General features: G+C 38.3%; 1 protein-coding gene across 9 annotated transcripts in view; it reads right to left on the bottom strand.

Annotated features, from left to right (window-relative positions):
• LTBP2 (latent transforming growth factor beta binding protein 2) overlaps positions 1 to 14,328 on the bottom strand; it is a 116,595-nt gene that overhangs the window by 89,885 nt on the left and 12,382 nt on the right. For all 9 annotated transcript variants that reach the window (XR_014173965.1, XR_014173966.1, XR_014173967.1 and 6 more), the window contains exon 3: positions 1,382 to 1,613. Coding sequence is in view for 4 of the 9 variants with exons in the window: in XM_081937333.1 (XP_081793459.1) it covers positions 1,382 to 1,613 (232 nt within the window). In the remaining 5 variants the exon portion in view is untranslated. The remainder of the gene's footprint in view (positions 1 to 1,381; positions 1,614 to 14,328) is intronic.

Genomic DNA, 14,328 nt, shown 5'->3' with positions numbered 1-14,328 from the left:
ATAAAGCAGATTAAAGTTGTTCCAGATTCAAAGCAGACTTTTCCTCTTCTCCCCAATATCATAGATACGGTCTACCATGTTTCATGATGGATATGGCTGAGGATGCAGTCAATGTGAGAGAATCCAACACCTACATGTTGCTGCTGCAGATGTGCCCCCTTTCATTCAGCTATATGTAATCCTCGGTTTATGACCACAAGTGAGCCCCAAATTTGTATTACTAAGCAAGGCAGCTAAGTGAGTTTTGCCCCATTTTACAACCACTTTTTATACAGATATTAAGTGAACCATGCAGTCGACTTTGCTTGTTGAAAGCCAACTGGAAAGGTTACAAATGATGACCAGATGAGCCCAGGACATCATAAAAACATGCCAGTTGCCAAGTGCCCAACTTTTGATCGTGTGACCATGACGCTGCACAAGGATCATAAATGTGACAGTTATCAGTCACTTTTTTCAGTGTATCAGGATAGCCATGTGTATCAGGATAGCCCAGACCCCTGGTCTCAACAAAAGTGGCTGTCTGAATAATGCTTGATCTGCACCTTCCAAAGTGCTTGTCAGAACCCTATGTCTATTTTTTATATATCCAGATGTAGCACTGTTTTGAAAGAATGTTAGACTTATTCTTCTTACATTTAAATGTATATATTTAAAGCTATACTGGGGAGGTAATGGGATTGAATGATTGGCACTTTTCCCTGTGTGGTTTTTTTTTTTTTTTTTTTGAGGGACACAATCATAAAAGCACTATTAAACCAAGTTTTAAAATATTTTTGCCCAAACATGGAATAAGGATTGAAAGAAAAGGAACACGTGAACTAAGAACTGTAGTTTATATATTTACTACTGACAATTTATGATTAACCATTCAATTTTAAACTTTACTCATGTCATAAAACATACATCTATTCTCTCCCCCACCTAATAATAACAGCAATACCAAAATATCCTTAAATTGTAGCAATTATTATCTACTTCCTTCCTAAATACTGTAAATTCACTGTGCATCAGTCATTAATCACTGAAAGCTCTCGTCTTTTACTAAGACCTAGGGGATGATAGCAGTCCATTTTATACATGACTGCTTTCTTATTGTTTAGAATAAAAATGAAGGAAAAAATGGAGAAAAAGTACCAAAACGAAAAAAATTAGCAGCAGGTTTGAGGTAGTGGATTTTCTAAGATAGTAATAGTAGCACAGGTTTACCATCAATCCAACTTACATGTCCTAGGCAGACATATTTCAAGAGGGACCTGTTAGGGCAGATGCATCTTTCTTGTTCTCCACATTTGTTCTAGAATAGAGTCCTTCCACTACACCACTGTTAAACTTATAAAAAAGGGAGTAATTGCTTTGGCATATAACTGCGGTAACTTACCCAGCTGGTAGCTTCTGTATGATAGGTATCTGTGGCTGTCTTTTTTCTGCACTGTTTATTCTCATTGGGAGGGAAACTGCCGGAGGCTGAAAGGCACTTGCAAGGCCAGGAGGATGATATTCTTCTTCTGGAATTACCTCTTCGCACCTGGAACCTCTGAAGCCTGAGCGGCAAATGCAAAGCTGGGGACGGCTACAGGATCCTTTATTCTGGCATGGAGGGTCACATACAGCTAAGGAAATAAGGAGAAGAATGAATAGAAACAGACATCCACATCATAGTATGTCTGTGTCACCCATAAATAGGACTTATTTATCTGCTTCCATGAGGTAAAACAATAAAGACAACTTACAAAAAAGCTACTACCTTTTCAAAATGATCTGACTGCACAAATATTACAAATAATATTGCATTTCTAACAGAAGACAATCCCAGTTTAGATTAATCCCACTTTAAGAAAAATTAATTTCTTTTGTATTGAGATAAAATGTGTTTACGTATTTCACAGAAATAATTTTCTTCTTTGTTTACAATAAACTTTGGCTACTGTTCCATTCAAAGATGGTCACTTGTCCCAGATCTAACAATTCAATATAAAAAATTAATATCAAATGTCAAAACCTTTTATAACAGAAATTGCAAAAGTCATTTCAAGAATTTGCATACTCAATTCCTACTGGAGTAGGTAATATTTAAACTTTAAGATTTAAGCATCCTTAGTTGAAAAAATTTAGCCTTTCTTTTACCTGACATCTAAGTGAACCAAGAAGAAACTTGGGACATAGCCAGTGGAACCAAGTTAGACATATAAATGATTAGCTACTTGTTTAACAAATTTAAAAGGCAAAGAGTTTCTTGGTCTTTAGGCTCTGCTAAAATTTACCATCTGTTTAGAAAAGACTTTGTTAGTATGTTAAAAACACTCTTTTAATTAACTCAGGCAAACAGCACCCTGCATTTGAAATATCATTAACGCAGGGTGAATAGTTAGAAGCTCACATCTGAAATAGGCATTTGTACTAGTCCCAGAAATATTTCTCTAATGAAAGAAAGAGGCTGCTGTTTCTGGCCTTGTCTGTTGTTTATAAGCACTGTTCTGCTTCTGGGACAGTGAGACAATCCTTCACCTTTTATTAAAGAACATTGAGTCAGTTTTCTGGAACAATCACATTAGCAAGACAAAAGATGGCTTTTGGTAAATAATGTACAATTTTGTTGTCATTGAACAGCTGAGAATGTACTAATTCCCATTTTTCTTTTTGGCGCCATTAGTAGGTCATATTTCATAAAGAACTATGTCTGAAGCGCACTGGGGAGCAATATCCAATAAATTGGAAACTTTGACTTCTAGTTCTGGAAGTATAACTCCTGAGTAATATTTCAGAATTGGGGATGGAGAGCAGATATATTCACAACAAACACTGAAGTCTTCAAAATACCTTTGAAGGTATTTTGGTATTAACCATTCTGTGTGACCATTCTTTTATTAGGCAGGTCATCCAAGATGTTAAGACATACAAGATGTTCAATGTTTCATCTAAATGGAATTGGGAGATAGTCTCCTAAATTATATGTTGCCTGGCCGCTTTGAGTAGTGATATGAATGACACTGCCTCATAGATTTTTTTAAAAAAATCCAAGCAAAAGGTAGCATGACTAGTATTATGACAGGTTGATAATTGCTTAGTAGCAAAAAACAGGTCAGTAGCCACAATCTGCAATTGGTCTGCTTTCAACTAATAAATGGCAGCTAGAAGTCCAAAACAAATTAACTGGCCTGTGTTTTTTTTTTCTTTGCCGATAAGCAAGGAACATTACTATAAGCATAGTAATGTCACTACACAAGCTCCACCTTACAATCATTGTGACACTGGCAAGTAAAGGAAGGGCTCATGCAGTAATATCATTCCATGGTGAATTTTTTTAATATATTACCTTTATAGGCTGTCCAATTCTATAACAACTTTAGACAGTGTATAGTACAAAAATAGATCATTGCGAAAAAGGTGCAAAAAGGGCACAGACATTTAGGAAATAAATATACCACTTTTTCTAAAAATAATTAGACAACTCATGACCCAGTGGGTTATTCATCCTTCCACATAAAATATAGGCTTGCACCATTCCCCCTAGCCAGTCCTACCTCACAAGTAGACATCCCAGCCCATCCTTCATCTTTCCATATATAGGCTTGACCTCACAATCTTTGGGAGACTCCTGAATCCTTTTCCTCCTCCTTGGCTGGCCAGAGGAACTGCTTGTCACTTTGCTGGGGGAGGGAAAACAAAGGGCTCCAAGGAAAACTGCACCCACACTCCCCATCTAGTTATGTCAAGAGCCCCCTCCCTCCAGGGAGGAAGTAGTAGCCAGCCTACCTCACCAACAGATCCCTTATCCTTCCATAAAAGGATCCCCACTGTTAAGAAATTTCAAAAATGTTGGGCTCAGTTCCAATGCAACCAATGATTGCTTGCCAATCAAGTCTTGCTGCCAACCAATTGGTGCAGAGCCAGAGGGAGGCAGGAAAGGCACGGATATACCAATCTACAAGTTTCTGGGAAGCATAGCTGGAAGGAATTGTGGCAATGAAGCAGCCACAACTTCCCCAAATTTCATTCTGACAGGAGTCATGGGTCTCAACATTCGGTTAACCCACCAATTTGAGTTTCTATGGTTCAATAATTGTTGCCCTACCTTTTCCAATTTCTCCCAATTGAAGATTGCAAACAGATACAAGAGTTTTAATAGTATATCGATACAACCCTAACTTTCCATAACTTGTCCCACTTTGCTGCAGACAGTTCTGGAGACAGAGATGATAGAAGGTAGGAATGCAACAAATAGCTGTTAATTTGAAAGGCAATGGGAAAGGGAGGAAGTTAAAATTCCACTTAGATTTAGCTGAAACTGGAAGACCAGTAAGAGAGGCAGGCTAACTACATTTGGAGTATCTGTTTTTCTGGATAGAAACATCCTGGGCTTCTCATAGAATTACCAGATATATGAACAGGCAAAGGAGAACATTGGCAATTTGATGGCAGGAAGGACACACTGGGGTTTGTTTTTTGGCATCCATGAAAATTGGAGACAAACAATTATTTAGGTCTACATGTATATGAAATTACTTTTTCCAAGATCACTGTTTTTTTATTAATTTTTTTCCAACAAATCTTTATTCTCAAGAACTTAGGTTATAATTACATTGAATTGATGGTGATGATGTTGTTTTTAAATTCCACAATAGAAATGTGACTTTTATGATTACAGTGATCATAGATATGAAGGGGCTGGATTGAAGCCAATTACTGGAATTAAGAAATAAATTAAATAATGTAATACGTGGCTGTCATGGTTGTCAGTGGACAAGGGAAAGAAAGATACAAACAATTTACAAGTTACAATACAGAAAAGTTTGAATGACTACTGTTGTGAAAACAATCCAAAAAAAGAAAAGACACTCAAAAAAGCCAGACAATATTTGATTTTTACGACTATGCTTGTTGGACAGAAGACATGAGGACAAAAGACAGCATGTTCTTTCATCAGATGTCTGGTAATCCTTGCTTTTCTCAGCTGATTTAGTCAAAATTCTCCAAGTTATAGGTGGTTGTGTTGTGGGGAAAGGCGTAAGATGTCCTAGTGTGCATTACCAAAGGCCACTGTTTGATAAAGGTAACACACTGCATACAGACTGAGGAATTTGAGGCAGTTTCCGGCAACAAAAGTTCTGCCTAAATTCTAAAAACTCTTATTCAGATATTTTATTTTACTGCTGAACTTCATTTACAGATGTTGCACCAGGGAAGCTCAGCTGGCATTAAGAGAATTGGTTTTGGTAGAGTGGTTTGATGACATTTTAATGCATACCTAACTGAGAAATACAATATGTCACATTCTTCCTTGAACAGTGGGATTTTCTGCATAATCAAGTCTTTTTGTAGAAAACACACTGGAGACCTATCTCTGCGAGGATTCTTTTATCTGCAAATTTACAGATTGAGAAGGTAGTTGACAGATTTATAGCAAGAGTAACACTCCCCTCCCCTAATCATTTATATTATCCCAAATCTCTGGGAAACTTTGACAGTCAAATCTAAACTGTCATTTTCAAGTCTTGCTCCTGCTTTTCTAGAATGTTGCCTATTATCTTTTTAAGATAATTTAAATATTTAATTTTTATTTGAATTAGAGAAAAATTGATGATGAGAAAAACTTTGATGATCATTTTTGTTTTATATATGTTTGATGCATTTTTTGCTCACATTTTAACTTTTCCAGTTATTCCCCTCCCCTTTTCCCCTTTATGTTAGTTTGCATTTTAATACTTGTTTATGAAGTATAATATTTGCTGGTATTCCTGCCTGTAACTGACAGAACTAATCAGTTTCATACTTTCCTTTGCCTCTTAACCACTCCTCTATTGGTTGGAAGGCTCACCAGGGTACTGGGATAATTAGCAAGAAGAGAATTAATGTTTGTATTTACATTAATTGAAAGGGAAAGGGATTACAAGAGAGTAAACAGCCATACAGTGGCATACAATGGGGAATATTCATCAAAAGGAATTTGGGGGCACCAGCAGCCCAACGTGCATTACAAAACAGCTTGGTTATTCCCTACTGCGTGCCTATTTCGTGTCTTTTAATTCTTCCCCCTCCAATATCTCTTGCTCTGTGAAGGGAAGGGAGAAAAAAACAGTCAGGCATAGGAAAGTTTACCTACAGAGTCTAATTGAGATTTTATTTCTCTCCCCCACCCCACCCCTTAATTTACGCAATTTCTCTGTTTTATGTGGGGGCAGAGGAAGAGAGAGGGAAAAAAAGTTTCAGTCATGAGTATTCATGGCTCATTCATGTGTTTCTGGACATAAAACTACAAAGTTTCCAAACAGTAGTTACTGCCAGCAAACAAGTAAGCCAAAATCAGGAAGAACTGCTAACAATCTTTTAACTTCTTACCAAGAGGATGAATCACAGCAACACAGAGTTATAACATTGAGGAAAAAATAGCTGGAAAATCGCCATTTCTATTTTCCTAGGCCAAAAAAGCAACAACAGCCCCAAGAAGTCAACTATAAGTCCTGGGAGTCCTTGACTGAACTTATATATATAGTTTCTATCCTTGGGCTGTCAGAGTCTTAAACACAACCACAATCACTCCATGCACAAGTGGAGACTTATGACTAGTTTTTCTTTTTCTTTTTTCCTTAATTACTTGCATAGGGATTATTCTTTATACTATTTATGTTGTTTGCATTTTTTGTCATGGATTGCACCAGTGAGGTGAAAACCAATTTCATTGTATACATGATGTACAATACAGAGATAAGTTGCAAATCCTGGAGCTACCGGTTTGCTCATGCTTGTGCGCGCAAAGCTTCTGCGCATGCACAGAATCGTCCCAGCAGGTGGGCAGAACCTCCCGCGGCCGCCACTACCGGTTCGCCCGATCTGGCTGAACTGGGAGCAATTCACCTCTGGTACAATGACAATAAAGGCTATACAATACTGTTGTAGCCCAGCAGGATCCGCTTGAGCTGCTGATGGACTCAGATAGTGAGGGATCATTTCAGTCGGCCCTGGATGATGTGGAGGACCTTGTGCAGGTTGAAGACTCAGAGCAGGGACCAAAGCGGCTGGTTGGCCACCAGGAGGCACCTGAGGCATGGAGCAGTGGGGAGGATCAAAGGCAGTCAGTCCCTGATGCTAGAGTAAGAAGGGCTGAGAAACTAAAGCAGCAGCTTCGTAAGCAGGCTCACAGATGGTAATTAGCACAGGTGGTTGTAGATTGGCCCCTCCCAAGAGAGCTTATAGGTGAGGCGTTGGGAGGGGACATTTGCAGGAAACAACCATTCAAAATTAGCAGTGAGGAAAGTCGATGTCTTAGAGCCGTGTTTGAATATCTGGTTTGTTTTGTTGTATTTTGAATTATCTGGGCCTTCGGCCAAACGGTTTGTTATCTTGCAATTAAACAGTGGCAAACAGCCAAGCCTGTCTTTTGGCTTGTTCACAGGCGTGGAAAGGGGGGTCAGAACACAATACTACATATCTTTTAATGGTGATTTTTCTCAACCCATTGAAATAGTATGAATCTTGCAATGGATCTTCCCAATTGGTATAATATACCACCAAAGCAGAGGTTTTCAGATTTTGTTGGTTCAATTCATTGCTCCCCTTTCTACTCAAGCACTCAAGATCTCCAAGGATTTAGCCATAATAAGACCACTGTACATTAATGATCATCCCTGACATATAGTTTACATAGAGGGATAGAGGTACTGAATACAAGATACAGAGCTCATATGGCAAGAAGTCCCAACAGATTTTTATCCCACAGTAGAATTCCTGGGGAACCTACAGCAACTTAGAAAGAGCTGCCTGTTCCTTTTCCCCATTTCCAGAACTCACAGGCTTCATTCACTCTTCCCTTGGTACTTGAAAGAAAGGAGAGATTTAACACATGACTGCCTCACTCCCTTTCCAACAGTCTTATGTAAAAAAGAATCTGGACATCAACTGTCTTCAGGGACCCTTCAGTTTGATCCCATCTGAAGACATCAACTGCTGCTTTATCAGCTCCTGCCAGAACCATTAGCACAGCGTATTCACATGGACAATTGCACTCACTGCTATCCTTTTCTCTCAAGAATTATGAAACAGAGGGACCCCAGGGAGTTTCATTATTTAAAAGGTAAGCCGTTTGTGTTAGACAAATATTATACAGGAAGAGATGTTTGGCAATGCTGTAAATGCATCACGTATTTAGTTTGTATCAACAAGGATTATTTTGGAATGAGACTTTCAAATAATTTCCTGGTTTCCACTGCTATAAGTCATTAGTGAGGCAATGTTAGTTTCTTTCATTTTCCATTCAATTTCCTTTTCACATTAGTTGAAGCATTTGCTTTTTTTTAAGGTCAAGTGAATATTTATCTACAAACCATTATAACTCTATAGATATTTTGCACAAACACCTTCCCCATATATGCCATAGTATATTTTGTACATTTATTTCCCCCAGATACATGTATATTTCGGTATGCACTATTTGTTCAAAGAACCATGCCACTGTTCTGACCTAGGCTTCCCTAAAAAGTACGAAGCAGATTCCTGGTCCCAACAAAACCCCTTTTATTAAACAAATGTGAATTTCTCTCATTCACATTCAGCAAAAGCCTGGTAAACAGTCTTTCAAAGGTGAAGTTATGACCACAGGCCTTATCTATCTTGGAAAGCTGCCATGTAAATATTTTCCAAATGTAGCGTTGCGTGAGGAAAGACTTAGCACAGAGTCTCTGAGATTCACCGACAGATCTTCTTCACACGACCGAACAAACGAATTGTTTCCTGCAAAAGCCCACTCTTCTTTCTCTCTTCTTTTATTTCCTATGGGAGGGGACAATCACCGTCCACCTGTGGCTTTGCTCCCAAGTCAACCCTGATTTCTTAGTTGTTCTTGTCTTCTGGCAGCTCTGCGCATGCGCACTCTAGGGACAGGCTCCAGCTGTTCCTCTGCCTCACTGCTGTCCAGCTCTGAAGGCAGCTGAGAACTGCCAGACAGCCTTGGCCCTACCTCTGCCTCCAATGTAGAGCCCTCGTCTGAGCCTTCCCCAGCCTCCAGGACTGGCCCATGTTCCTCCCCAACCTCCACCCTATCCGACTCTGTGGCCAGCTCCACTGGCGGACCACAACAGCCACAAATTTCACTTCAATTCCTATACATTTGAAAAATAAAATAAAATAAAATTACAATGTTCTTTCTGTTCCTTAACAGAATGCCAGGCACTCTCCTGATGGGAAATCTCAAACCTTAATAGCTAATTATAAAGGATCAATCTATAACTATTTCCAATCTGACTATATTTCCCTCAATCCTCTGTACTGACTATAACTTGTTTCCTAATCTCCTGAGAATAACATTCAGAAGCAGCCTTGCCAGGGATAAGAGCCCATTCTCCCACCTTCCCCTGGACACATTTTTAATTCTTGCACTCCTACTTGTAAAAGGTGGAATAGACAATTCTCTGGCATAAGCATCGGCACATACAGGTTAACAGCAGGACTGGAGCAAGTGGAAAACTTTAACCAGTCAAAATTTTGAGAAGCAAGAGCTAGGAAGAAACACAGTTCAAAAAAAATTATGAAAAGACAAGAGGAGGAAGAACAACAAGATCAGAGAATAAAAGAAAAAGAATATAGTTAAGTGTTAAGATCAGCAAGAACAGTACTCAGCCCTCACTGTAGTTCATTAGATAGTTAAATATAGACAAAAATCAAATGGGCCCCTTTATAATGTAAGTTACTATACTTTCTTCTTCCTTTATTGCTTATTGAGAGCTGAGGTGGCACAGTGGTTAGAGAGCAGTACTGCAGGCTACTTCTGCTGACTGCTAGCTGCAGTTCAGCAGTTCAAATCTCCCCAGCTCAAGGTTGACTCAGTCTTCAATCCTTCTTAGGTTGGTAAAATGAAGACCCAGATTGTTGGGGCAATATGCTGACTCTGTAAACTGCTTAGAGAGGGCTGTAAAAGCACTATGAAGTGGTATATAAATCTAAGTGCTATTGCTGTTAGGTCCAAATTGGAAAAGTACAAAGCAAGGTTTCCATTAAACCATGGAAAAGGCAGAGAAATGAAGTGCCATAATTAATTACTAGAGTTATAAGAAAAAAATCACTTCATGCTGTATTGACAAAAGAGAATCAACTTTAATACTTTCATCTTAGTATACAATCCAAATTCTCATCTAGCCATATTTCTGTTATGTTTGAGCTGGCACCTCCTGTAATACTTCAAAGAGTTTATATTTGAGGTGTCTTGGGAACCAGTTGGAGCCTTTTAGGAATATTTATTTATGCAACTTTATACATTTACTAAGAACAAATTTATTTGTATTATATGTGTGGAACAAATAATATTTCAAAGTCTATATTACAGCAACACCTTTATTAAGGCAACTCAGATTCTGAAAATAGCGTGCAAGCTTTTTAATTATTCAGAACATACCTGCAACTTTGTCCCACATCTCATTTTAAGATCATGATGAAAATCATTACCTCAGGCTTTGATACTAAAAGTTCTCCTTGTCATCTTAATGCTTTGTTGAACATGTTGCTGATTTAGTATTTTTGTAGAACTTTAAAAAGCTTGTTACACTGTTTATAAATTTTAATTTGGTCAAATAAAAATATTGACAGTGGACTGAACAAATGGGATTAATTTGACATGAAATTAAAAAAAACAATGTAGAGACATGCATGATAGTGATATATCAAAGAGTAGAACTGAAAGAGCGATTAGATGGACTTGATGGGATTTTTAAGTGAAGAAGAAATGTTTAAAGAATAAAAGCTGACGAAGACATAACTGTTAGTATAAGTTATGGATAGATGAAATCAATATGGTCTGCAAGGGGACAATAATGGGCAGAAGGAATGTCCTTCAGGAACAGAAGGAAGACTGCTACTAAGACATTGATCAGATGCAGTTCAAGTCCAGGGAAGAACTGCAAACTAGAAAACAACTCAGACTAGACCTCACCAAGTTCTCAGGAAGATAAAGTGGGATGGGAAAGCACATTTAGACTTGCAAGATTTTGTTACATTAATAACATAATAAAAGTATATGGGTCTGCATTACCTGGTTTTCTAGTTTTGTCTGACATATAGAGAGGTATGAACAAATATAGTGATTGTGACCTTGCATATATACGTGTGTGTGTGTGTGCGTGTGTGTGTGTGTGTGTGTTCCAGCATAACTCTGGAACATCTTGAGCAATTTTAACCAAACTTGGTACACAGATCACTTACTCTCTGGAGAAAAATACTGTGGGGGTAAGACACCCCTTACACCTCTCAGTTTGTGTGTTCTGTTAAGATACAGCCTGTTGTGCCATACTGCCATACTGACTTCTACTGTACAGTGCAGTGGAGTTGCCATGATAACAGCTTCACGTTACTCCACAAGGGGGCTGCCTCTGATAAGGGTGAAAATCCAACATTAGAAATTGCATTTGATAGGGACATTTCCCCCCTATAAATAAATACCCGGGAATGCCAGATTATCGACTAGTTTTATAATAAACATAGATAGCCCAATCTATAGACAACTACTACTCATAAGAACATACCTGAGGATCCCAAATAATACAACTAAAATCTATATTTACAAATAGTTAACTGTTATTTCTTTCGCTGAGATGAAAGAAAAAGTAATACAAAACTTCAAGAAGTCTCAACCTGGACTGGAGATTGTAGCTGTCCTAGCTTATTACATTGCTGAGAACTATGGCCTTTGCAAGCAGCAAGTGCTGGCTAGAAACACTAGAGAAATCAAGGGCTTCTTTACTGTTCCACTGTGACTTAGAAGACTGCTGAGTGTGGAAAGTTAAAAGCATGACTGGATGCAGAGATTAGAACAATGAACTTATAATGGACAAGTTGCTCTGATTTGCAGTGTAGTTAACTGCATCCCCAATTCTACTCCATATGGTTAATGATTCCATCAGCATCTCCTTATGGGCCTATTTCCCTGTAAATCACGCCATACTTTTCCCTTCCTGATTAACATAGCAGGAGTAAATAGCCTAGCAGGAGGTTCTAGTTTACAAGATCCCATATTTAAAGCTTAAAAAAGAATAGGTGAAGTAATAACATAAGAGTGGGGAAAGGTTCCATAGGGAGCATCTAATGGAAGCTACAAAGTGGAGATATTTAGCACCATTCAGCTTTAGAGTAAGCCCTCTAGACTGAACCTCTTTAAGAGTTCAATCCTTGGAAAGTAATTGCCTGACAAGTAAAAAAAATAGTTTGATCTTATCCCCTGAGTGTGGTCTAAGTTATGAAAAATGGCTTATCGTATTGCTGCTTCACTATTTTCAAGGGCTGATTTTAATGTGATAATTGTTAATTGTCCACTTGTTGTGGAGCTAATCAGAATCATACCTTTATTGAAAGCTGTTGATATGACTGCATCCTCCTTCACATAAACTGTATTATTTTCTTCCCATTGGCAGTGTCTGTGATTTGAAATTCCTGTGTAAGCAGGAAACTACAAAAAGCTAGACAGCAGCTGTATTCACATACTGGTAATCCTTAATTTACTACTGAATAACAGAGTTGGAAGGGACCTTTGAGATCTTCTAGTTCTATAGCCCCTGCTCAGGCTATATAACCCTATGCCATTTCAGACAAATGATTATCCTATCTTGTCTTGAAAATTTCCAGTGTTGGAGCATCCACAGTTTCTGGAAGCAAGTCATTCCACTGATTAATTGTTTTAACTGTCAGAAAATTTCTCTTTAATTCTAGGTTGCTTCTCTCCTTGATTAATTTCCATCCATTGCTACTTGTTCTGCCTTCAGGTGCTTCGGAGAATGTCTTCCTTGTGACAAAACCCTGAGATATTGGAACACTGCTATCAGGTCATGCCTAGTCCTTTTTTTCATTAAACTAAGATAAAGGTAAAGGTTCCCCTTGCACATATGTGCTAGTCGTTCCCAACTCTAGGGGGCAGTACTCATCTCCGTTTCAAAGCTGAAGAGCTAGCACTGTCCGAAGACATCTCCGTGGTCATGTGGCCGGCATGACTAAATGCTGAAGGCGCACATAACACTGTTATCTTCCCACCAAAGGTGATCCCTATTTTTCTACTTGCATTTTTGCATGCTTTTGAACTGCTAGGTTGGCAGAAGCTGGGGCAAGTAACAGGAGCTCACTCCATTATGCAGCACTAGGGATTCGAACTGCCGACCTTTCTGATCGACAAGCTCGAGCCATCGCGACCCTTTTCTTCATTAAACTAGACATATCCAATTCCAACAACCATTCTTTATATGTTTTAGCTTCCAGTCTCCTGGTTGCTTAGTGACTATTTGAGGTTAAGACCTACCTGATAAAGGAAGCTTTTGACCTGGATCCAAAATACTGACATGACCACACCTCAGACACTCAGAAGCACATCTGTATTTACAGCCATCTGCAGCATTCTACAGTCACGTGACTGTATCTTATGATGACTTTGCTGAAAACCAGCACTTCCAATTTTCAGAAAAACTATGCCCATAGTGAACTACTGGTTTGCTTTTTACCATTGTAAAAACATCATAAACTGTTTTATGACCGTTATATAACCATTATGGGCAGACCTGCATTATGGTCATAACTTGAGGACCAGCTGTACTAAATTTGCTTAGAAAGATATTTGTGTTCATACAATGTAACAGAATTTAACTGATCAAAAAGGATTAGATTTGTACAGAAAAAAAAAATTAAGGTAAATTTTGCCCTGCAATGCTGCTGCTAGATTTTTAATTGACCTGTTTAAGTACTTTGTGCAAACATAGCCAAGGAGTATCATTACTAAATTCTGTTTTGTACTAATTCCTGCCTGAGAAACACGCTTAGTACGGTTACACTCATTATCTTACTTTTGGTTCTTGAATGTGAATTTTATAGTAGGTATGAACTGATCTAGCCAGGACAGTTCACTGATAAGGTAGTAGTAAGTAAATCTCCACCAGGTACAGCCACTAAAATTCCTAGGAATGCTGCAGTGCCATCACAAAATGTTTTGTACCTCATAACCATAATTATAACACAGCCAATGCTAACTGGAATGTCTAATCTGTGTAAAATTTCAAAAGCAAAAGAAACTCAGCTCTACCAGGTCTACAAAATGAAGCAAAATTTTATTGCTAGCACTGTTCTAATATTTGGATATACTTTCTCAAATACCTTCCAGATAGACAATGCTAAAGCAGATATGATAAAAACCATTCTATGACAAATTCTATCTGCATTAGCATAGAAACTCCAAATATACTTGGCTTGCAAAAACTTGCCATCTGTCTTCTATCCCATCCTTTGTCTGTCCATTCACTATTATCAATATAGAACTCCAAGCCCTCAAAACTGGGATTTTTGTTTTATACCTTGTATATATTATGCAGT

This window comes from Natrix helvetica (assembly GCF_964273705.1).
Source record: "Natrix helvetica genome assembly, chromosome: 1".
In the NCBI taxonomy this organism is placed as follows: Eukaryota; Metazoa; Chordata; class Lepidosauria; order Squamata; family Natricidae; genus Natrix; species Natrix helvetica.
This window is presented reverse-complemented; position numbering and strand designations above follow the sequence as displayed.